Here is a 23,984-nt window from a genome sequence, read left to right as displayed (position 1 = left end):
TTCAAGGCAAGGCATACCGCTAACAACTCTAGGCAGTTGATGTGCCAGTGCAGTTGGGGGCCCGTTCATACGCCCGACACTGCAAGCCCGTCATAAGTGGCCCCCCAGCCGGTGGTAGAGGCATCCGTGTGAACCACAGCATGCCTGTAGACCTGCTCCCGGTGAAACGCAAGGTCTGACCACGGGGTGAAGGTTTGGTGTCAGGCCGGTGTGACTTGGACCCGGTGAGTCTAAGTCGCACAACTGATCCCAAGACTGAGCTAGTATGAGCCAGTTGTAGAGGTAGTAGAGAACGCAAATGCCCTGCTCTTTCAGGGGAGCAAGGGCTGCCTCCGCAACTTTCGTGAAGAGACGGGGCGACAGGGACAGCCCAAAGGGCAGGACCCTGTACTGATATGCTCGTCCTTCGAACGCAAATCGCAGAAATGGTCCGTGGCGTGGAAGGATCGACATATGAAAGTACGCATCCTTCAGGTCGATCACTGCAAACCAATGTCGGGGACGGATGCACCCGAAGATGCGTTTCTATGTCAACATCTTGAACGGTAACCGGTGAAGGGCCCGGCTCAAGACACGCAGGTCCAAGATCGGTCGTAACCCACCACCTTTCTTGGGTACAATGAAGTAGGGGCTGTAACCCCGTCTTCATATTGGCTGGAGGCACCGGCTCTATCGCATCCTCCGCCAGTATGATAAGATGTAAGACAGGAGCATCGGCCGCCTTCACTGATGTGAAGCAGATGCCACTGAACTTGGGGGGACGCCGGGCAAACTGAACCACATCTGGTCTGATGGTACGCAGAAGCCAGCAAGATGGGCCTGATAGCACTAGCCAGGCACCCAGATACCGTGCAAGCAGGACCAGTGGAACCACTGATGTACCTGCAGTGGGGCAGGGAGGTGGAACGCAGGGACCTGGTCCGTGGGTGGACCGAAGAGGGGACTGAGTTTGCGGTGCAATGCTTACCTGGTTCCACGGTTTGGCAGAGGGTGTGTGAGTAAGGCCTTTAATGATGCTCTTGAACCGCCCGCTCCTGCCTGCTGGTGAGAGAGGAGGATGGGTGTGGTCCGGTCCGCGACTCTCCAATCCCTCTTGGGACCCAGAGACAGAGAAAACTGTTCTTCTGTCGAGATTTTTGGAAACAAGTTTCTCCACCCAGCCCTCCTCCAGGGGAAGGAATGGTGCATTCACCATCCCCCGAAGAGCAGTTCCTTCTCTCTCTGGGTCACCTGTCCCGGGGCCTCTTGCTCTTCCGCTCACCGCCAGGATTGACGGGGGCCTGGACGGGCGGGGCGGCCTGCCTACGTGCAGCTCCATGGCGCCGCTTGCTTGAGGCTGCTGCGGATGCGGCGCGGGAGCGGGGGTGGACGCAGGAGGCCACCCTCGGCGACGAGCAGGCTGGGGCACTGTGGCCAGGTGGAGGCAGCAGCTGCCCGCTGACACGGGGGAGGATGTGTCGGATCGCCTCAGTCTGCTCCTGTGCAGTCGAGAACTGCTGGGCCATGTTCTCGACTGTGTCACTGAAGAGGCCGGTCTGGGACACAGGGACCTTGAGGAACCAAACTTTGTTGGCATCCCCCATGTCGACCAGACACAGCCAGAGGTGACGCTCCTGTATCACAAGTGTGGACATCGCACAACCCAGAAAACTCACAGTGACCTTCATCGCTCGGAGTGCGAGGTCAGTTGCGGTTCGGAGCTCTTTCAGAACTTCCGGATCGTGACCACCCTCGTGCAGGTCCCTCAGTGCTTTTTAGCCTGAAGTACCTGCAGTAATGCAGTAGCATGTAAGGCGGAGGCAGGTTCTCCACAGGTCGTATAAGCATCGCCAGACAGACCAGATGAGTACCTACAGACCCAGGAGGGGAGGCATGGTTTGCCCTGCTGGGTGGAGGCGGTATTAGGACACAACTGCATCGCAACCGACCGCTCCACCGGGAGGGGGACCCCGTATACCCCCTAGCTGAACCACTGTCGAGAGTGGTGAGGGAGGAGGAGTTAGCAGGTCGGTTTCCAGCAGAAAAAGGTGCCATCCATGACCTGGTAAGCCCCTCATGCACCTCTGGGAAGAATGGCACCGGGGTGGGGCGCCGAGAACCAGCACGGGCCACCCCAAAGAACCAGTCGTCCAACCTTGAGGGCTCGGGACACGGTGGAGGTCTCCACTCGAGCCCTACCCTCACGGCGGCCCGGGAAAGTATAGCTGTCATTTCCGGATCCGATTCAGGCATTGCTACAGTTCCGGAGGGCAGCAGCGCAGCCGAATCTTCCTCCCCAGAAAGCACCGGCTCACCCTCCGATATAGCGATCGACATCCGATCGTCGGGAGGAGCACCAAAGGATACTGCTGGTATGCTCTTTGTAGATGGCCCAACACGTTCCTTTGGCAGCTCAACTGGTTGCGGTGTTCAAGAGGAGCGATGGCCCCCGAGGGTTGGTTCCCTGGAGGGTTTGCCATCACTGTTACCCTCAGACCGTCCGTGCCACTGCCTGAAGTAGCCCCTGCCTGACTGCCGCCATGACGAGAACTAGATTGAGGCAGAGGCAATGGAGCTCCGCCCCTTTTGAGGTAACGGAGCTTGGCCCGCAACTCCGAGATGGTCATCTTCCTGCAATGTGAACATGACTCATCCACGAATGCCACCTCAGAGTGCTTAATGCCCAGACACGTGAGGCAGCGATCGTGACCATCACCCGACGCCAAGTAACGACCGCAGGGGGTAGTGCAGCCTGATGTGTGCAACCCACTCGACACGGCCTGTTGTGTGCAACCCACTCGACACGGGAAAACCACCACCGCTGAAGCGCCGTACCGCCAACACCAAGAGCTCCAAAGAGAGCACTGAACTCGTTCAGTCTTCTTCTCTCAGTAGAGTAGTCAGGAGCAAAGCGATGTGATCGCTCTGCTCCGAAGCAAAAATCTGAGTATGTGTTGCACCTGCTGCCTAGTTATACTCTCGCCACAATCAGCGGGAGCTGGATGCAATCATTGCATGCCAATGTGCATTGGCTCGTTTAGTTTGCACTCGAAGTGGATTGGTCTCTCTAAGCGAGATCCGAAAGTCAGTCATTTCCGACTTGACGTCGAGAGTGACAGACTGAAAGGGAACTACTTTCCTGTTTAATACTGTAAAACTGCTTTGACTCAATCTATGGCGCTATATAAATAAAGGTGACTTGACTTGACTAAATGCACGGTATTCATTGATTTTGACTTTAAACGTTGCTCACATTTGATTAAATCATTGCCTTTTGAAGTTTATTAATAACATTAGACCAAATTGTGCCATATTGAACTTTTTAGCCCCAATTTTAAGACCTTTAAAAAAGATAATTAGGACTTTTGTTACACCATTTAAGATATTTAATAGCTTTTATAGCCTTAAAGCATTTCTAGATCTCATTAAGAAGTTTAATTCGTCATACAAAAGCAGACATATCTAATTTAAGAAATCAGCTTTGACCTTTATTTCTAGTGGTCAGCTTGCAGCTTTAACTTCTAGATGTGTATGATGACAAATATCTAAAAACCAAATGCATACCTTTGTCTCTCTTTTCCTTCGATAAAGAATCCAACTTCCTCCTGAGTGACTTTTTCCGCTTCTGACCATCTGGAAAAGACATTGCATACAAAACATCAGAAACAGAACAGAAAATAACTACAAAACTTTAAGACAATCAAACCAGTGACACTTCAAGACGTCTCTTATTTTTTTTAAATGTGAGTCTCTGTGTACCTTTGGGGATGGTGATCTGGCATCCCAAATCAAAGTCTTTCATCAGTCTGACCAGAGCGACTTCCTGCAGCCGGACTCTTTCCAGCTCCGACAGACTCTGAATGGAAACCGACTGCATGTGGAAATTATGACCGGCTGTTTTCTTACAGGTGGAATCTCCCTATGAAAGACGCAAAATAGACACATAGAAAGAGAAATTCTTTAATAAAGCAGCAGCAGCAAGCAGCATCAACAAAATATTACAACATATACAAATATACACTGCTGGTCAAAAGTGTGGAATAATTACGTTTTTTTTATGTTTTTAAATAAGTCTCTTCTGCTCAACAAGGCTGCATTTTTTTTGATCAAAAAATACAATAAAAAGTGTTATATTATTTACATTTAAAATAGCTGTTTTCTATGTGAATATATTTTAAAATGTAATTGATTGCTGTGATGCGCAGCTGAATTTTCAGCATCATTACTCCAGTCTTCAGTGTCACATGATCTTCAGAAATCATTCTAATATGCTGATTTGCTGCTCAAGAAACATTTCTGATTATTATCAATGTTGAAAACAGTTGTGCTGCCCAATATTTCTGTGGAAACTGTGACACACTACAATTCAAAAGTCTGCAGAAAGTATGAATAAAAAAAATATGATATAATAATAATACTTTTATCTAGCACTGATGCATTAAATTGATCAAATTTATTATTTTATTTATGACATTTATAATGTTACAAAAGATTTCTATCTCAAATAAATGCTGTTCTTTTGAACTTTCTATTCATCTGTGAATCCTGAAAAATAAAATGTATCACGGTTTCCACAAAAATATGAAGCAACACAACGGTTTTCAACATTGATAATAATCAGAAATGTTTGTTGAGCAGCAAATCAGCATATTAGAATGATTTCTGAAGATCATGTGACACTGAAGACTGGAGTAATGATGCTGAAAATACAGGTTTAAATCACATAAATAAATGACATTTTACTATATATTCACAGATAAAACAGTTATTTTTAATTCTAATAATATTTCACAATTCTTACTGTATTTTTGATAAATAAATGCAGCCTTGGCGAGCAGAAGATACTTCTTTCCAAAACACGAAATATGGAATTATTCCATGTATAAGTATGCTGAGAATGTTTCTCATTGGTGCATCTCATTTCAGGATTGTGGACAGTTTTTTATTTGGTAAACAAATATAATTTCAAATATTTCAAATATGAAATCATAGGCTTGTGTTTTCTACAGCAGCCTCTGAGCTCATGTCAGGTTTCTCAGTGGAGAATGAATGGGAGTTCAGCTCATGTAATCCTGCTTTTGTGCTCTGCTGGCTTTATATTGTGATGTTTGGACAGATACAGTATATATACACACACACACACAGTGTCTCTATACTCCCTCAGAATAAGTCCAGGTCTCTGTGAGCATGCAGTGACAAGCACTGGAGAATTCATGGCGCCTGCACAGACGTTAGCTGATCATCCTGATCTCCTCGGACTTGAGAAATCGAACCCAGACTCTGGCAGACGCTCGTGTTTTGTTGGTTTGCTTTTACTCCTCTTTGCCTTGCGTTTGAAGACAACAAATTAGTGATTTTCACAAATCATTAACAACCGGTGTTGTGTAATAAAAACCATCTGGCAGGACTATACTTAATATTAACCTCTTCATTATGAAAACATGCCTTGATTATTTTAACTATAGTTTTTACTGTATTTTACTACTCGCATATAATTTAAATTTACTATATTTTACTACTTATAAGTCGATTATAGCTATAATGACCATTTGAAATGATTAGTAATTATTTTAAAAATAATTAAATATTTTAAAGTAATTAGTATATAAATAATATAATTATTATTAAATCATTATTTAAATAAATAATTAAAATAACCATTTTTAATACTAGCATTTGAAGTAATAGTAGTAGTAGTAGTAGTAGTGTGTGTGTGTGTGTAGATGTATAGGATAAATACTGAAACATTAACATTATTACGTATTTACAGCTTACAAAAGAGGAACAATTGCAAAATTTGGAAAAGGAAAAAGAAACACAAAACATGTTTTAATTATTATTTTAACTATGGTTTTTACTATGTTTTACTACTACAATTTAATTCAATCATAGTACTAATAATAAATAATAGCAATAATTTTTAAAAATATTTTTAAATTATTGATTATATAAATAATATAATACTTGCTATTACATTATTATTTAACTATATCATTTAAAAAACAACCATTTTGATTAAACAGATTAAACAAATAAGTTAACTTTTCATAATCAAACAAATTAACTTTTATGAGTATTTAGAACTTTCTTTTTCGTTTGAGTTCACAAAACTGACAACTTAAGTCATATCTTCTTGTTTCATTGTTTTGTTTTTAAGTCGATTATAGCTATAATGACCATTTGAAATGATTAGTAATTATTTTAAAAATAATTAAATATTTTAAAGTAATTAGTATATAAATAATATAATTATTATTAAATCATTATTTAAATAAATAATTAAAATAACCATTTTTAATACTAGCATTTGAAGTAATAGTAGTAGTAGTAGTAGTAGTGTGTGTGTGTGTGTAGATGTATAGGATAAATACTGAAACATTAACATTATTACGTATTTACAGCTTACAAAAGAGGAACAATTGCAAAATTTGGAAAAGGAAAAAGAAACACAAAACATGTTTTAATTATTATTTTAACTATGGTTTTTACTATGTTTACTACTACAATTTAATTCAATCATAGTACTAATAATAAATAATAGCAATAATTTTTAAAAATATTTTTAAATTATTGATTATATAAATAATATAATACTTGCTATTACATTATTATTTAACTATATCATTTAAAAAACAACCATTTTGATTAAACAGATTAAACAAATAAGTTAACTTTTCATAATCAAACAAATTAACTTTTATGAGTATTTAGAACTTTCTTTTTCGTTTGAGTTCACAAAACTGACACAACTTAAGTAATATCTTCTTGTTTCATTGTTTTGTTTTGTTTCTTTTAATTTAGACAAACTTAAATTTAGCCTAACTAAAACTGAGCTGAGGATTTGTATTTCGCGTTATGTTTTGCCATGGCACTCGAAAGGGAATGTAAATGCTGTGTGTCACATAATGTTTCTTTTGTGCAAGTTTAATGTTAAGTGGGGGATTTAGTTTTTTGCTAGGTATATCAAATGTTCTATATTGCTCTATATTCAGCAATTGCTATGCTAATCAAAGCATTGTGTTACTAATTAGCCAGTTAGGACTGAACTGAATTAGCTAGTTAAATTAGTTAAGTTTCCACTACTAAAAATATTTTAGTATTTACTCATTGAATTAGTTAAAATTACATGAATATGTTAAGTTAAATGTACGAGCTAGTTTAATTTCAATTTAGTTACTTTAATTTAAGAGCAATTAACATGCATGAGTACAAAATAAAAATCTGTCAGGTCCGCTTACTTACAACTTTGAATTTCTTACTGTTGACCTCAAATGTTTTTTTGTATGTTTTGCCAACTTAGTCGGGTTTACAGTGTACAGAATAGAATGAAATGTTCTCATTTCAAATTAAGGAAATTTGTCAACTGCGTTAAATAAATGTGAATGAAAACATACTCTCATGGATCATAAATAGAGTAGAATTAACCGATGAATTCAATATTCCCTAAATATAGATTTTTAAACATTTGCTGTTGTTTTAGATGCTGTCAGTACATTAATATTATATGTTTGAGTGTCTATGCAAATAAAAATAAATGTACATGCAGAATGTGTGGCTTCCGGAACACACTCATATTTAGAAAACACACACACACACACACACACACACACACACACACAAACTCTTTTTTATCTGTATCGTCCAGCCCTAATGAGCAGTGAGGAAGGAAACAGACAGACACTCACGACCTCTGATTAACCAGCCTGTAAATCTGCCTCGACCAGATTATACTTTCTTTGATCCATGTTGAAGTGGAAACTGTCATATGAGTCCAGATCCAAAGAGGCTTACAGTCCAACGACAATGAAAAATACTGACCCATTTCTTAGGCCTTTCCAACAATTACAGGTGAACTTCATGACATTCATGGATGATCAATTCCTTTGAAAACATGAGTTATTCATGCAGCTATTTTCTTCCTGGAACACATTTCTTTTGAAGAAGCTCTTTTCAATGCAATGGTTCATTATGACTAAGCGCCAAAAATGAAAATCAAAACAAAACAGTAGTCCATATGACTCGTGCATTAGGTTGCACGTCTTAAGTCATGTGATTCTTTGTGTGGGAAACTGAATTTTAATCATCTGCTCTTCTACTGCTGCTCTCTCCTTTTATCATAAAGTAAATACCTCCTATTATGGGTCATTCATAGTGTAGCATATGTGATGTGCAACCGCACTTTTTTTATTTCACTTTTCCCCTCTAGCCAATCTCATAAACTTGGATAACAGGACCACATGCATGCCTAACAGCACAAATCAAACATTCACTGAGCATTTCCTTCCCAGCTGCAGAAGGTCAACACTCAATCCAAACACCAGCAGTTCCTCATCTGCTTGCATAATAACCCAGATGAAATCACACACTGATGTGCACGAGCACAAGACATTGGCTGCATCCACTCAAAATGAGATCAATAAAATAATCATATATTTTTAATTATTCATTTTTTTCTACTGATATATGGTAAATTACCTAATGGAGTCACTTAATGGTGATGGAAAAAAATGAGATTGTGTTTCCTCAAGAAATTTTCCATTCGCTCATAAAACATTTGTTTTCTCTCGCAAAAGTATTGCGTTCCCTTGAGAAACTTTGCATTTGCTTGCAAAACATTTGCGTTTTTCGCTAAGAAACATTGCATTTACTTGTTTACTCTGTGTTCACTTTTGCAAAAGTATTGTGTTTCGCTAAGAAATTTTGTGTTTGCTTGAAAAATATTGAAAATTATTGCGTTCTGCAAAGGAACTTTGTTTTCACTTGCACAAAAGTATTGCATTGCACTAAGAAACTTTATGTTCTGCTAAGAAACTTTGTGTTCCTTCTTGTAAAAGTATTGCGTTCCCTTCCCATGAGAAACTAACTTAGCATTTGCTTGCGAAACATTTGTGTTCTTTCACAGAAGTATTGCGTTCCCCCAAGAAACTTTGTGTTTGCTTGAAAAATATAGAAATTTATTGCGTTCTGCAAAGGAACTTTGTGTTCGCTTACACAAAAGTATTGCATTGCACTAAGAAACTTTATGTTCTGCTAAGAAACTTTGTGTTTGCTTGCACAAAAGTATTGCTTTACACTAAGAAACTTTGTGTTCATTCTCGCAAAAGTATTGTTGCCATGAAAAACGAACTTTGCATTTGCTTGCGTAACAGTTGCGTTTTTCGCAAAAGTATTGTGTTTCACTAAAAAACTTCATGTTCGCTCTCACAAAGGTTTTTCACTTGCACAAAAGTATTGCATTGCACTAAGAAACTTTATGTTCTGCTAAGAAACTTTGTGTTCCTTCTTGTAAAAGTATTGCGTTCCCTTCCCATGAGAAACTAACTTAGCATTTGCTTGCGAAACATTTGTGTTCTTTCACAGAAGTATTGCGTTCCCCCAAGAAACTTTGTGTTTGCTTGAAAAATATAGAAATTTATTGCGTTCTGCAAAGGAACTTTGTGTTCGCTTGCACAAAAGTATTGCATTGCACTAAGAAACTTTATGTTCTGCTAAGAAACTTTGTGTTTGCTTGCACAAAAGTATTGCTTTACACTAAGAAACTTTGTGTTCATTCTCGCAAAAGTATTGTTGCCATGAAAAACGAACTTTGCATTTGCTTGCGTAACAGTTGCGTTTTTCGCAAAAGTATTGTGTTTCACTAAAAAACTTCATGTTCGCTCTCACAAAGGTTTTGCGTTCCACTAAGAAACTTTGCGTTTCATATATATATATTATTTTTGCCTTGCAAAAGCATTCTTTTACCTCCCAACTCATATTTCCATCACAAAAGTTTCGCATGCGAACTGAAAGGTTTTGCTAATGAAATAGTGTTTGCTAATGTTTCTCAGGTGAAAGCAAAAGTTTTGCAAGAGAGAGCAAATGCATTGAAATAAAATTGTTAACACTTTACTTAAAGTAGGTTGACCATATGTGCCATTTTCCCAGGACGTGTCCTGGCCAGGATTTCTATATTGCTATAAAATATCGGTGTGCAGACCGATCGGTGTATGACATCAAAATACCTCGAGATGCGTCTATGTTCGCGCGAATCATTCATGATCCAGCCTCATCTACAGAAGAAGTGAGTATGATGTTTTGTAATGAATCTTTGCAAATCGCCTTTCCTAATAATGTGCTAATTAGCAAGTTTCACGATGAATGCGGCTGAAGTAAACAGTCCCTCAGAGAGCAGCTCGGAAGAGAGGGGAGGGGTCAGCAGAGCTCATTAACATTTAAAGGGAAATGCTACAAAAACGGCTTGATCTGAAAAGAGCTGTTTTTGACAGGGTAAAAAAGCAGTTTTTTACAGTACCATTGAGAAATTTTAACCAAACTATGTTACAGACTTTTCATTAAGACCCTAAAGAATCATATCAACTTGTGGAAAATGGGCATCATATGACCCCTTTAACAATATGCATTTTAAATTCGGCTATAGATTATAATTATTTACGACATTTATAGTGCATTATACATAAAGGCTTTAAGTAAAGTGTTACCAAAAGTGTTATCATCTCATGTTTTTTTTTTTTTTTTACCATCACCATATTGCACATTTGTTGAACACTTAATTTCAAATGCATGGCAAAAAAGCATTGCAGCTATAGCAGCTTCCACTAGTTTGGAAAGACTTTCCATTAGATGTTGGATCATGGATGCAAGGATTCACTCCCGTTCACTCCCAAGAGCATCAGTGAGGTCCGGCATTGACGTCAGGTGATGATGGTGTCTAGCTCACAGTGTTCAAGTTCAGATCAAAGGTTTTCAGATCTGTGTGCAACCCAGTTGAGTCCTTCCAGACTCAACAAATCATTTCTATACGGGCCTCGCATTGTGCAACCTATAAAGCTGACTTTAAAACTACAAATATCTTGATGCCATGCCTGGATAGAACACAATGTGAAAGCCTTGTACACCAAATACAACAGATATTTAGAGGTGTTGCGCCATTGTGGTCAATTCTGCACAGAGAAAGTTAATCTGACTCATGTTATATGAATAAAAAATGTCATCAGAACATTCAATTATGGCATTCTTTCTTAAGTACTACACTACACACCCCGCTAACACCTGCACTTCATCATTCTCCGGCATAAAATCTCTGCTCTTCCAGACAGCGGACGAGCTCTCCCACTGAAATCCAGAGAAATATCAGTGAACAAGATAACGCTTGTGCACAGATGTGGAATTAAGTAAGGCTGGCTTCACATAAGCTGCATTCCAAATCACAAGGTCCCTACATAGTGTGCACTACAGAGTGTATGTAAATCTGTTCATTTGGAACACAGAAAGTTAAAAGTTTTTTTATTTCAAATAAATTCTGTTCTTTTGAACTTTCAAATCATAAAAAAAATATCTTGAAAAAATTGCATATATTAAAATATATAACATACACAAAAATATGAATTATGCAGCATAATAATCAGAAATGCTTCTTGAGCAGCAAATCGGCATATTAGAATGATTTCTGAAGGATAATGTGACACTAAAGACTGGAGTAATGATGCTGAAAATTCAGATTTGATGACAGAAATAAATTACATTTTGAAATATACTCACATAGGAAACTGTTATTCTACTGTATTTTTTGAACAAATAAGTGCAGCCTTGGTGCACTTTCAAAAACACTTTTAACGGCAGTGTATATATATAGTGCAGCATTTCTAGCATTTTATAATAAAATATCAATATCAAGACAAGGCAAAGAACCTCATATGAAATGTACTGCAGTCATTAACCTCCAAGGCATCAACAACACTATATACAATAGCACAGGTAAGAAAAATTAAAACAATGAGCGGGAGGCTTATTTAGTAAGCTATAAAAAAAAAAGTAATTTAAAAGATATTAAGAGAAAAGTGCAAACACAAGTCGCTTCATCCTTTGGTGCTGTAGTGCCACTCGACGACTGCACACTTACCAGAAATGAAAGCCTCGCTCATCAGCATAAAAGGTGAGCAACAGTTTCATCTGAACAGCTGTCTAGCAAGAGATACTTGAGGATCATCAAATAAGCATCACATTTGTGTCTGATGGTAATTTCAGGCCCAGCTGCTCTACTCTCCACGACGATTTCACCAACGCGATCTCATTAGTATTCATAAGTATTCAATCATAACATGTGCTTCTAACACACATACATTTATATCAATGTATGAACAGCTTCTAAATGCTTTTATGGATGTAAAAATGTACATACAAATGTTTACACATCCTTTGAGGTTCTCAGAAATGCAATGAAATCTATGAATTTAATATTTGAATAAATTAGATTAATTAAATGTTTAACAGTATTACATTAACTTAACATGTTGACATTATAATGTTTTCACTCAGTTCTGTGTGATTTCTAAATACTGTCAACATGTACAGTTTTATCAATTCTGTCAAAACATACAAAAAATGTGCAAAGTTTATTTACAAATACAAAGGGCTGCACAATTAATTAAAACAAAAACAAAAACAAAATCATGATATGGCTTAGTGCAATTATCTAATATCAAAGGCTGGAATATTTAAAAAGTTCAATTGTTTAATGTTTAAAAATGAAATTAAGCCATAAATATTATTACTGCAATTTCACAGTTGTAAAATACAATTATTAATATTTTTCTTTTTTTATATATTTTGTAGTGAAATATTACAATAGTAAAATGTTTTCTTTTTTATTTAATCATTTTTACTATTTTTATTTAGTAGTAATAATTAAAAAAATGAAATTAATAATTATTATTTCATAACCATATTGATATATATAATCACAATTTTTTTTATCCGATTTTAAATCACAGTCTTTATCAGAAAAAACGTACATTTTGATTTGTCCCCAAATCATGCCGTCCTACAAATATAAAAGCTGATCTAAAAATATACCAACTAAAATGCAGACAGCGAACACAGAGTTCCCTTTCATCGGAACTTCGAACTGAGTCCTCTAGGGGTCGCTATGGGGAACGCCTTCTTGCCATGCTGCGGACGCAAGCTTCAGACGAAGAAGTGAATGATGTGTGCTCCCGGCGTTCCCCATAGCGACCCCTAGAGGACGCAGTGTCTCGTTCCCTACTCAGGGAACCATGGTTACATAAGTAACCTGAGACGTTTTCCTGAGACTTGAGAAAACTCAGTTTTCCTGTGTTTTTTCCTCACTCTGGATCAGTTTAGCCACATTCGTTTTGATAGGAAATAAGAGCTTGAGGATTCGGGGGCTTCTTTGAAGAATTTCTTAAGGAAAACAAACAGTGCTGCTTTCTTACTTAATGCCGTCTTCACGCTACGCTTGAGCCAAAGCATCATGGGAGTCAGCTTCCCATAGGAAGGAAAAAACACGAGTGAGATCTCCTTAAAATCTCAGTTTCTTCTCAACAGCAATGAGATTGAGCGCAAATGGAGACTTTTTCGCCTGGTTAATCTCATGTATTTTCACTAAGAAATCTCAACAACCTTTCAAACTACTCAGATTTCCCAAGAAACCAAAAATTTGAGATCTCAACATTATTGCATGTCAATTATTGACTCATTTGTGTCTGTTTTCATTGTAAACTGACAAAAAAAAAAACACTGACAAAAAATGATTTCTTGACTTTCTGTCCCACCAATGGCTAGGGAATGTCAAATGAAATCTCTCCCAGAGAACTCACAGCTTCACAGCATTGCTATGTGGTTTCATGTGAGAATGTCACTTTCACAGACTTATCACTTCCAGCTATTGAGATACTGAAGGCTAGAAAGTGAGTCCTCTGGGTGTGTCACTTCCTATGTGTCTTTTCCTTCAGAATGACAAAGTAAAACAAGTGGACACATGCTTTGTGAGGCACTATTGTTTGTATAACTGCTTTGGAATGAAAGGTACATTATGACAAGTGCTATACAAAAAAAAAGAAAAAAGAAAAAAAAAAGTTTCACGTGTCATTGTCCATCCAGATTATACAGTACAACATTGAGAAATTAATTAAGAATTTCTTTAAAAATTCCAAATAAATTCCTGCCAAGGAAATACCAGCCAAAAAGCTTGGGTCTGTAATTAAAAATTATATATATATTTATATAAAGTCAGGAAGGTTCCATTAATTTGATTAAAAATATAGTTAAAAATGTGAAATATTATTACAATTTAAAATAGCTGTTTTGTATGTAAATATCTGTTAAAATGTAATTTATTTCTGTGATCAAAGCTGAATTTTCAGCATCATTAATATTTCAGAAACTTTTCGGATTATTATTAATTTTGGAAACAGTTGTGCTGCCCAATATTTTTGTGGAAACCATGATACATTTTATTTTTCAAGATTCACAGATGAATAGAAAGTTCAAAAGAACAGCATTTATTTGAAATAGAAATCTCTAAAAATGGTTTACAAAATGTAAAAACTAAGACATTCTAATCTGTTGCACATTTTATTCGTGTTGGACTAAAATGTTAAATTTTTTTGTAACTAAAATTCCTCTTTCTGTCAATCAAATTCCAAATTGAAAATCCAATGGGACTTGGTCAATTCACTTCAGATTCATACTCATGAACTGAAACTGAGCCAATTCGTTTCTCCAATTTGTCTGACTCTTTAACCAAACAATACTAACAAAAGATACAAAAGGTACAAAGAGTTCAACTGTTCACAGAAATCTCTAGAACAATCCTATTTAATAGCTGTGATGATGTAAGAGCATTAAACATCACTTTATCTTGTTCCCAGTGTCAAACCCCCGACTGGCACAAAGAAACAGGAAGTACCACATTCTGGGTTTCAACATCACTACATTAATCACTGAGTCAGTCAGGACGCACCCTCACAGAAGGTCACATTCAAGATTCAAACAAACTTCTTTTGTTGGCTGTACAGCATTGTTGAAGCTGTTAACAATGGATTCAACTGATACATGAAGCTGGAAAAACTCATATAGTGTGTCATACAAACACAACACTTTGCAAAAAAAAAAAAAAAAGAGTGATGCTCGTCCATGCAAAAGTTGTCGCAAAGATGTGATCATGTGCAACCGCGAGCAGAAGTGAAACACAGAACATAAATTTGTGACTCATGCACTCATTATAGGAACAGTTGTCACCATTCATAGGCCTATAGACTAATGCATCTGATTCATCATTGCAAACATGTGCAAAAACAGACACGTCCCTTAACATGATCAATTGCTGTGTTGCAAAAAAACCCCAAAAGGTTTGATGCAACTAGCAGACATAAATGGAATGCTGCAATCATCTATTTGCACGATTAAGTTATTTGTGCAATCATAATCTTGATTTAAAAAAAAATATTATTATAATGTGCGCAGCCATGATATGGAGCATTTGGCTTAGGAAAAGTGTTGGACTTCTTATAAGAAAAAGTTTTTCAAATCATACCTCTGTTTTTCCCAAACCATGTAAGCATCTTTAGAGGACAAAATAAGCCACTTTACCCTCTAAAAAGGAATTTGAGAAGCATCTACTATAATCAAATGAAATTCAATTAGTTTGCATTTACTAATTTCATCAGAAAACTTGTCTACTTTTGAATGTCCGACAATCAAGAAAAAAAAATGGTGTATTTATGAAGTTTACCAGCAGAGGTAAACTGGATCTCAGTCAGACAAACTTTGACCATTTAAGTAAAGCATTTTAAAGGAATAGTTCACCCAACAATAGAAATTAGCTGAAAATGTGCTCATTCTCAGGCTATCCAAAATGTAGATGAGTTTGCTTCTTCATCAGATTTGGAGAAATGTAGCATTGCATCAGTGTCTCAGCAATGGATGCTCTGCAGTGAATGGGTGCCGTCAGAATGAGAGTCCAAACAGCTGATAAAAACATCACAATAATCCACAAGTAATCCACAGCACTCCAGTCCATCAGTTAACATCTGGAGAAGACAAAAGCTGAAACAAATCCAGCATTAAGACGTTTTTAACTTCAAACTGTTGCTTCAGATGAAAGTAAAAGAGTTCATAATCCATAATAACACTTCCTCCAGTGAAAAAGTCCATCTCCTGTTATCTCTCACATCAAAATCCAGCCACATAGGCCTATTTGTTTAAAGCTGTTCTGGACTGTTTAGGCTTGTAAACGGTGCTTGATCTGTGCAGATTTCTCTCCTGATTCAGACCAGACCACTTTTTCACTGAAGGAAGCGTTATTATGGATTATGGACTCGTATTTCAGCCAGAAGCAACCGTTTGAATTTTAAAAAAAGTCTTGATGGATTTATTTCTTACAAACATGCACCTTTTGTCTTCTCCAGATGTTAATTTATGGACTGGAGTGGTGTGGATTATTTGTGGATTATTGTGATGTTTTTATCAGCTGTTTGGACTCTCATTCTGACGGCACCCATTCACTGCAGAGCATCCATTGCTGAGACACTGATGCAATGCTACATTTCTCCAAATCTGATGAAGAAAAACTCATTCACATCTTGGATGTCCTGGGGGTGAGCACATTTTCATTTTTGGGTGAACTGTTTCTTTAACACTAGGTGTAAACAGGGCCACAAATCTGCAGTACGCCCCTGAACATGAACATGTGCTGCACATACGTGTGTGTGCGCAGCAATACACTGAGATGATTGGCAGGCAGAATATAAAAAGGTTAAAGGTTATGCTGATACTGATGTTGCAATTGCTTTAATAGCTAGAAAATAAAGCTTAAAAAGGTCCAACCTCAGAGGACAAGCTTTTTCCACTCATCATTCTGGAAAATCAGATACATGACTTTGGGGATCGGAGATGTTTATCGCATGTTGCAACTGTACTTGTCTGGAGGAGATGCAATAATCTAATCCATTTTAGCAAAAACATTGAACCACTCACGTTCTCTTACGCTGGCTCTGCTCCAACTTAAAACAGCTTAAGGTGAGTCAGACTTCATGAACATGCCCTACATTCACTGGTCTGTGAACGAACCACATATTCTGCAAAGATCTTGCAATCTACACTCAATAGTGTTGAATCACGGCAACCTGTCAAAACAAAAACACTCTGACTTCCATAGAATGATGTATTTCTAATGGAAACAGGATATTCAAGGAGGAAAAAATAGCAAAATAAGGCCAGGAACTTGTTGACTTTGGATATTGCCTAATTTTAGACATTCCCAAGAGACTCTCCATTGGCACTCAAAAGTGCATGTTCATTTTATCGGTGGTAAAGACCACTGCAAGCTTGAAGATTCACGAAACTGTTGAACATGAAAGAAGACCTTAAAAAGACCCCAAAGTGCTGTTGTACTCAGTTGACAGTCTCCAGTGGGAAGAACTATTTGCATGGGTAGCGCTGCCAAAGATCAGGACATGCTGGTCTGCTGTGAGAAATAGAAGCTGAGGCAGAGGCAGACTTCATGTAAACCAGATGTCACTTCACTGAAGAACTACGCTCCGCTCTTACACGGTTTCTTCAAGCACAGTACAAAGACTTACTGCAGACAAGCTTTTTGTGACACAAAGTATACGGGACTATAAAAGAACAATGTGGGCCTACTGACAAAAAGCTCATTCAGTTTAATTGTTTTCAATGAATATGAGTGTTCTGCTATTCAGCAAAACAGAAAACAGTGAAAGAACATGCCATTTTCATTGTTCGTTTCCTGTTTCGTTATTCTACAGAAACAGAAAATGCCAAAAAATTTCTCAATAAAACATTTAACACAACAGCTATTATTTTAAGCCAAGTCTAAATTTAAGCATTGCACAAGAGCACAGATAAATGCAATTTGACCAAAAATGGGAATTTATTTAAAAGCGACCCAATAAATGTGGCTGTATTTTAGTGAGATATATCAGCACACTTTGCCTCGAGATCTAAACATTGTTAAGCTTGTTACTGCAACAGATTCTCTAAAACAGTCTGCAACAGGCAAAGAGGCCAAAGGGAAGCAAAGATACACAAGGAATACTGTTGCATCTTGCAAGTCTACTACTTTAAGATGTTTGTTGTCTGTGCAGAGCCATTGTGGCTGCTTAAGATAAATCAACGCATATATTGCAATGCACATAAGAGAAAATATGAATTTACTGCCTACAGATTTCAGAATTTATCGGTTTTCAAATCCAGTATTTAGGACTTATTGTCATTTTGCAATGTGGTTTCAAACCTCCTACCAATCAAGACTGTAAAAAAAGGTGGTTTACTGCCAAAAAAAGCATGCATTTGAGTTGAATGTGGCAAAAACAAAAAGCCTGCCTTTTGCTGCCTGCCAGTTTCATTGTCCAAATAATAGAAAGAGCAGTGCTCTAAAAGACAGCTGAACTGCTTTACAGGAGGAGCTTTATAAACTCCAGATTCCTGAGAGGTTAGGTAACTGTAACAAAGAGAGCTCCCCTTTGGGCTGGCCAACACAATCATCTACAAATTTGGTGTTTTGGTTTCTAATTATTGTAGTATGGCCACAGTTTGATGAAGAAGAAAAAAAGCATGCATTAATTATAAAGAGGTGTTTGTTGATTTGTCTCTAATCATAGATGCTTTAATAATGCAATTTCATTAGTTCACATTCCTGATCTTTGCAAAGCTACTTCGAAAAACAAGCACTTTCACAACACCTTGGTATTTCCTGGCACTTCAGACATGTGTGAGATTAATGCCACTTTAATTTACCCGGAACATTTAACACATCTTGACAACAGGTTGCACTTTAGAAAGTCAAAGCCATTCACTGAATTGCACATTATTTTGTCATTAAAGCATGCAAATGCAATTTTTCAATCAGTTGACAATGACAGCAACAATGCACATCCAGTTGGGCCTCCTATTATCCTCATCCCATTGTGCACTTTACTGCATTGAATTAGTAATTTTCCTACATTTTCCAGTGGAATTTGGTGTAAAGTTCAATGGTTTAAGGATAATGCATTTATTAAAGTCAGGATCAGCAGCTAAACCACCGTATGAGTTCAATATCTTCAGTTGTCTTTACGGTTAGTATTTTATATCTGTATTGGATTCTGCAGTGGAGGAAAGCGGACATTCCATGAAGACTTCCCTGCTGTCTGCTGCTGAAACCCTGAGGCTGGCAAGAGTCACGCTAGGTCATCTGTCTTCATCCTACCAGCGCTGTCTGCTGCCTTCGACGAGCTGAACCACTAGATCCTTCTGTCCACACTCTCTGCGTGTCTGATCTTCAATCAACCAAACAGAGTCCAAGTCGCAGCCGTCTTGGTCTCACTCCACTGGTTATCTTCAGCCGACTGCATTAAATTCAAGGCTTTGACGTCAGGCTGTCACTGGAACAGCGCACTCCTACCTCAACACACTCCTACAGGTCTATATTTCTTCCCATCCTCTATATGGTCAGTAAGCAAGTGTCACTTGGTGGTTCCATCAAAGCAACAAAAAAAAAGTCGCTTTCCAGAACCTTCACTGTCTCTGTTGTTCTGCGGTGGATCAAACATCACACCTCCGTTTGATCTGCTGAGACCGTCACAACCTTCAAGAAACTTTCCCTTAATTTTCCATAAATTGTTTTTGTTCTTGCTTTTCTCTATCTGTGCATTTTATTTCAGCTCTAGTTTCAATGCAAGCTTACTTTTGAAACTTGGCATTGCAGTAGTGCATGTAGTGCTGGCTCCTGCAGGATAAATTGATTGTGACATTCCTCAGGACAAAACACTTGAAAAATGACTAAATATCAACTTAGTCATTCCAAATATTTTGAATTAGAATTTATGGTATGTTGAACCATAAAGTGTCAATCTCAATGCTGAAACTTGGATGCATGCTTTGTCATGATTATGCATCTGATCAGGCATGATATACTGCCAAGACTCCAATGCCACTTGCTTTAAAGATATAAAAGAGCTGCTTGGTTAAAACTGCCAATATGCACTCTTTAAATTGTAATAAAATTACTGTGAAGTTTATATTTGAGCTCATATTAATTACAAGACTATATTAAACATTCACATATCTGGAAAAAAAATTGTCACACCACATGACAATTTAAAATGAACTATAACAGGCAGTTGATTAAAAGTCGTGAAAAACTTAAAAAGACAGTGAAATCTTAAAATAAAAAAACATACATATTTAAACATAGATATTTAATCTATCATGATGTTTATGCGCATTTATCAACCATGCATGAAAAACTCATACTCGAGAAAAGACAGAACAACCTGGATGGCCTGACCAGTCAAGCCTCGTGATTTATCATTTGCTATGACATTTGCAAACTTCTATTCAAAACATGTTCAAGAGAGTGACGCCAAACAGCATCCATGCCAACAAAACATTCATTTTAGTTTGAAATCTTCAATGTAGACTGTATTTTTTTTATATATATAATCTTACCTCAGATTGACAGATATTGTGCGAAACAGCATCCGACTGAGGCAACTTTCTTTGAAGCCACTTTCTCGGTGAGAAGATGTTGCTTGAAGCAGAGAGGTGTAGAGATAAATCCCTGGACGCGTTGCGTTTGCCGCTTCTGTAGTCCAACTGAAGACTGGAGATCGACGAAGCGTCTGAAGATGTGGACAAACTCGACGTAGAAAGACGCGGTTTGAGTCTGGGGTCGGCAGCGAGGCTTTCTGAGGCGCTTTGGCTGTTAGGAAATCCAGCTGTGGAGCTCGAGCTCCAGCAGAATGACCGATGACCGCTGGCGTCTCCAGGCGTCGCGCAGTGTCTGATCAGCGCAGAATCCAAACTGCGAGTCTGGTGCAGGTTCCTCTTTGCTAGGGTTTTAGAGCCCGATGAGGAACATGAGAAGACGCTGTTTAGCAAGCCTTGCGCGGACATCCCTGCGATATGATATACAGACTGACGCCCCAAACACAAACCCCATGTGAACGCGACTGACTGAACAGCTGCTGATGTTTGTCTTTCATCCGCAGTTTAATGGAAACAGCGAAAATGTGCTTTCAAAACAAATTACACTCTCTTATCCATCTCTGCTGTATTTGACAGCAGGGATGTTTCCACTATTCAAGCCAAAAAGCGCGTCAGTAAAGTTTCATCTCTGTGAAGGATCCCACCCTCTTCCTCCGCCCTCGCCCTGCCTCAGCGTGTCTGTGAGAAACTGAGGTAAACCTTGACGCTTCTCATTGATTGGCGTTTTAGTTATAGGTTTTAATTACGTAATAACTTTCAGTGGAATCTAAAAGAATCATAGAATTTCTGCGCAACTCAAATTGCCTTGGCGCGTCTCGCTCAGTTTGCCCAGCGTCTACTAGGCCTATTCTATAGATTTCTAAAACAAATATGTTTGTAAAATATGTGTAGTAGCCTATTTAAATATATATTAAATTGATACATAATGACAATATTTAAGTTTTGTTTTATTAGTTAATATTTATCTTAACTTAAAATAAAGTGCTTGAGCAGCCTGTTCTTTGCAGAGCCAAATTCTAAAAACTATTTTTCCCCATTCAGTGTAGAACAATCCATCTTAATTTGAATATCATAACACTGCATGACTTCATAAAAGCTCAGATCAGTCTTAACGATGGGGAAATAGGATGGATGTGACTGCTGGGGAAGACAAAGAAGAAGAAAATAGAGGTTAAAAACGCCGTAGACATAATAAAAGCCATCAAATCTCCCCAAAGAGCTAAGACTTTGCGTTAGATCTGCAACATATTATTCCAGAGTTTACATGATACCCCCAGAGCTTCCCGACATGGGGTTATTATCTCATTTTAGCACAGGAAAAAGGATCTCCAAAGACCTTTTTTAAAGTCTGTGAATGTAAACAAATAAGGGTGTAACCGAGAGCATGTCAGAAGGTCTCCATACAGTACAGATGGATGGATGTATAAGAAACAACTATGTTAATAATTGAAATGAGTCTTTTATATACAATAGTAATACTTTGATACCAATAGAGTTACAATTAGAACTCAATTATTGCTTGTAATATTCAGACTGAAAATGTAGCTAAATGTGTTTTTAAACACTTTTTAAATTGTTGTTCCAAATCTGTATGCATTTTGTTGTTCTGTGAGACACAAAATATGTTTAAAAGAATGTTGAATATTGTAGGTTCAAAACAAAATTGAACCCCACTGACTTTGGACACACACACTTTTGAGACATTTTTCAAAATATCTTGTTTTACATGCAAATATGCTGATTATATGCCGAGAAGAATGTTGAATATTGTAGGTTCAAAACAAAATTGAACCCCACTGACTTTGGACACTGAGACATTTTTCAAAATATCTTGTTTTACATGCAAATATGCTGATTATATGCCGATTGTTTAAACAATTATTTTATGTTTTTAAGCAAGATATAAGAAAGAATGAAAATATGAGTACGTGAACAAGATTATTTATTTGCTCTATTACAGGCCAAACTCTCTATAGCCATTTAAAATTAGAGACAACCACTGCATTTTAATCATGATCCAAATGAATCATTACTGCACAGAATCGGGCATCGAATGAATCACTTCTGCAGAGACTCGGGCTCCAGATGAATCGCTACTGTGCAGACTAGGGCGTCAAATGAATCGCTACTGCGCAGACTCGGGCATCAAATTAATCACTACTGCGCAGACTCGGGTGTCAAATGAATCACTACTGTGCAGACTCGGGCATCAATTTAATCACTACTGCGCAGACTCAGGTGTCAAATGAATCACTACTGTGCAGACTCGGGCATCAAATTAATCGCTATTGCGCAGACTCGGACGTCAAATGAATCGCTACTGTGCAGACTCGGGCATCAAATGAATCACTACTGTGCAGACTCGGGCATCAATTTAATCACTACTGCGCAGACTCAGGTGTCAAATGAATCGCTACTGTGCAGACTCGGACGTCAAATGAATCGCTACTGTGCAGACTCGGGCATCAAATGAATCACTACTGTGCAGACTTGGGCGTCAAAATGAATCACTAATGTGCAGACTCGTCCTCCAAACGAATCGCTACTGCGCAGACTCGGGCTCCAGATGAATCGCTACTGCGCAGACTCGGGCATCAAATGAATTGCTACTGCGCAGACTCGGGCTCCAGATGAATTGCTACTGCGCAGACTCAGGCATCAAATGAATCGCTACTGCGCAGACTTGGGCATCAGATGAATCGCTACTTTGCAGACTCGGGAGTCAAATGAATCGCTACTGCACAGACTCTGGCTCCAAATTAATCGCTACTTTGCAGACTCAAGCTCCAAATGAATCGCTACTGCACAGACTCGGGCATCAAATTAATCACTACTGCGCAGACTCGGGCTCCAGATGAATCGCTACTGCGCAGACTCAGGCTCCAAATGAATCGCTACTGTGCAGACTCAAGCTCCAAATGAATCGCTACTGTGCAGACTCAAGCTCCAAATGAATCGCTACTGTGCAGACTCAAGCTCCAAATGAATCGCTACTGTGCAGACTCAAGCTCCAAATGAATCGCTACTGTGCAGACTCAAGCTCCAAATGAATCGCTACTGTGCAGACTCAAGCTCCAAATGAATCGCTACTGTGCAGACTCAAGCTCCAAATGAATCGCTACTGTGCAGACTCAAGCTCCAAATGAATCGCTACTGTGCAGACTCAAGCTCCAAATGAATCGCTACTGTGCAGACTCAAGCTCCAAATGAATCGCTACTGTGCAGACTCAAGCTCCAAATGAATCGCTACTGTGCAGACTCAAGCTCCAAATGAATCGCTACTGCGCAGACTCAGGCTCCAAATGAATCACTACTTTGCAGACTCAAGCTCCAAATGAATCGCTGCTGCGCAGACTCAGGCTCCAAATGAATCGCTACTGCGCAGACTCTGGCTCCAAATGAATCGCTACTTTGCAGACTCAATCTCCAAATGAATCGCTACAGTGCAGACTCAAGCTCCAAATGAATCGCTACTTTGCAGACTCAAGCTCCAAATGAATCGCTACTACGCAGATGCTCGTGTCCAATGAATCACTATAGCACAGACTCGGGCTCCAAATAAATCACTACTGTGCAGACACAGGCTCCAAATGACACCATTTTCGCAAGATGACAGCACCTATATTGCGTTTTGTCTTTTTACCAATTTTACCATTTTACTGGGTTTTGGCTAATATGAACCAATCTAAAATCTGCATTAAAGTTAAGAATGTAAA

At 38.5% G+C, this 23,984-nt stretch overlaps 1 protein-coding gene across 1 annotated transcript in view; it reads right to left on the bottom strand.

Moving 5' to 3' along the window:
- LOC107691262 (rho GTPase-activating protein 6-like) overlaps window positions 1-20,769 on the bottom strand; it is a 42,574-nt gene extending 21,805 nt beyond the window's left edge. Inside the window, exons 1-3 of the mRNA XM_016489775.1 lie at window positions 20,230-20,769; window positions 3,739-3,898; window positions 3,544-3,612 (exon numbers count right to left, since the gene is read on the bottom strand). Of these exons, the coding sequence (XP_016345261.1) occupies window positions 3,544-3,612; window positions 3,739-3,898; window positions 20,230-20,676 (676 nt within the window). The 5' untranslated portion in view covers window positions 20,677-20,769. The remainder of the gene's footprint in view (window positions 1-3,543; window positions 3,613-3,738; window positions 3,899-20,229) is intronic.
- Window positions 20,770-23,984: the final 3,215 nt, after the last annotated feature.

The sequence above is a fragment of the Sinocyclocheilus anshuiensis genome, unplaced genomic scaffold, assembly GCF_001515605.1.
Source record: "Sinocyclocheilus anshuiensis isolate Anshui unplaced genomic scaffold, SAMN03320099.WGS_v1.1 scaffold394, whole genome shotgun sequence".
Classification (NCBI taxonomy): domain Eukaryota; kingdom Metazoa; phylum Chordata; class Actinopteri; order Cypriniformes; family Cyprinidae; genus Sinocyclocheilus; species Sinocyclocheilus anshuiensis.
The sequence above is the reverse complement of the archived record's forward strand: the minus strand, read 5'-3'. Positions and strand labels throughout refer to the sequence as shown.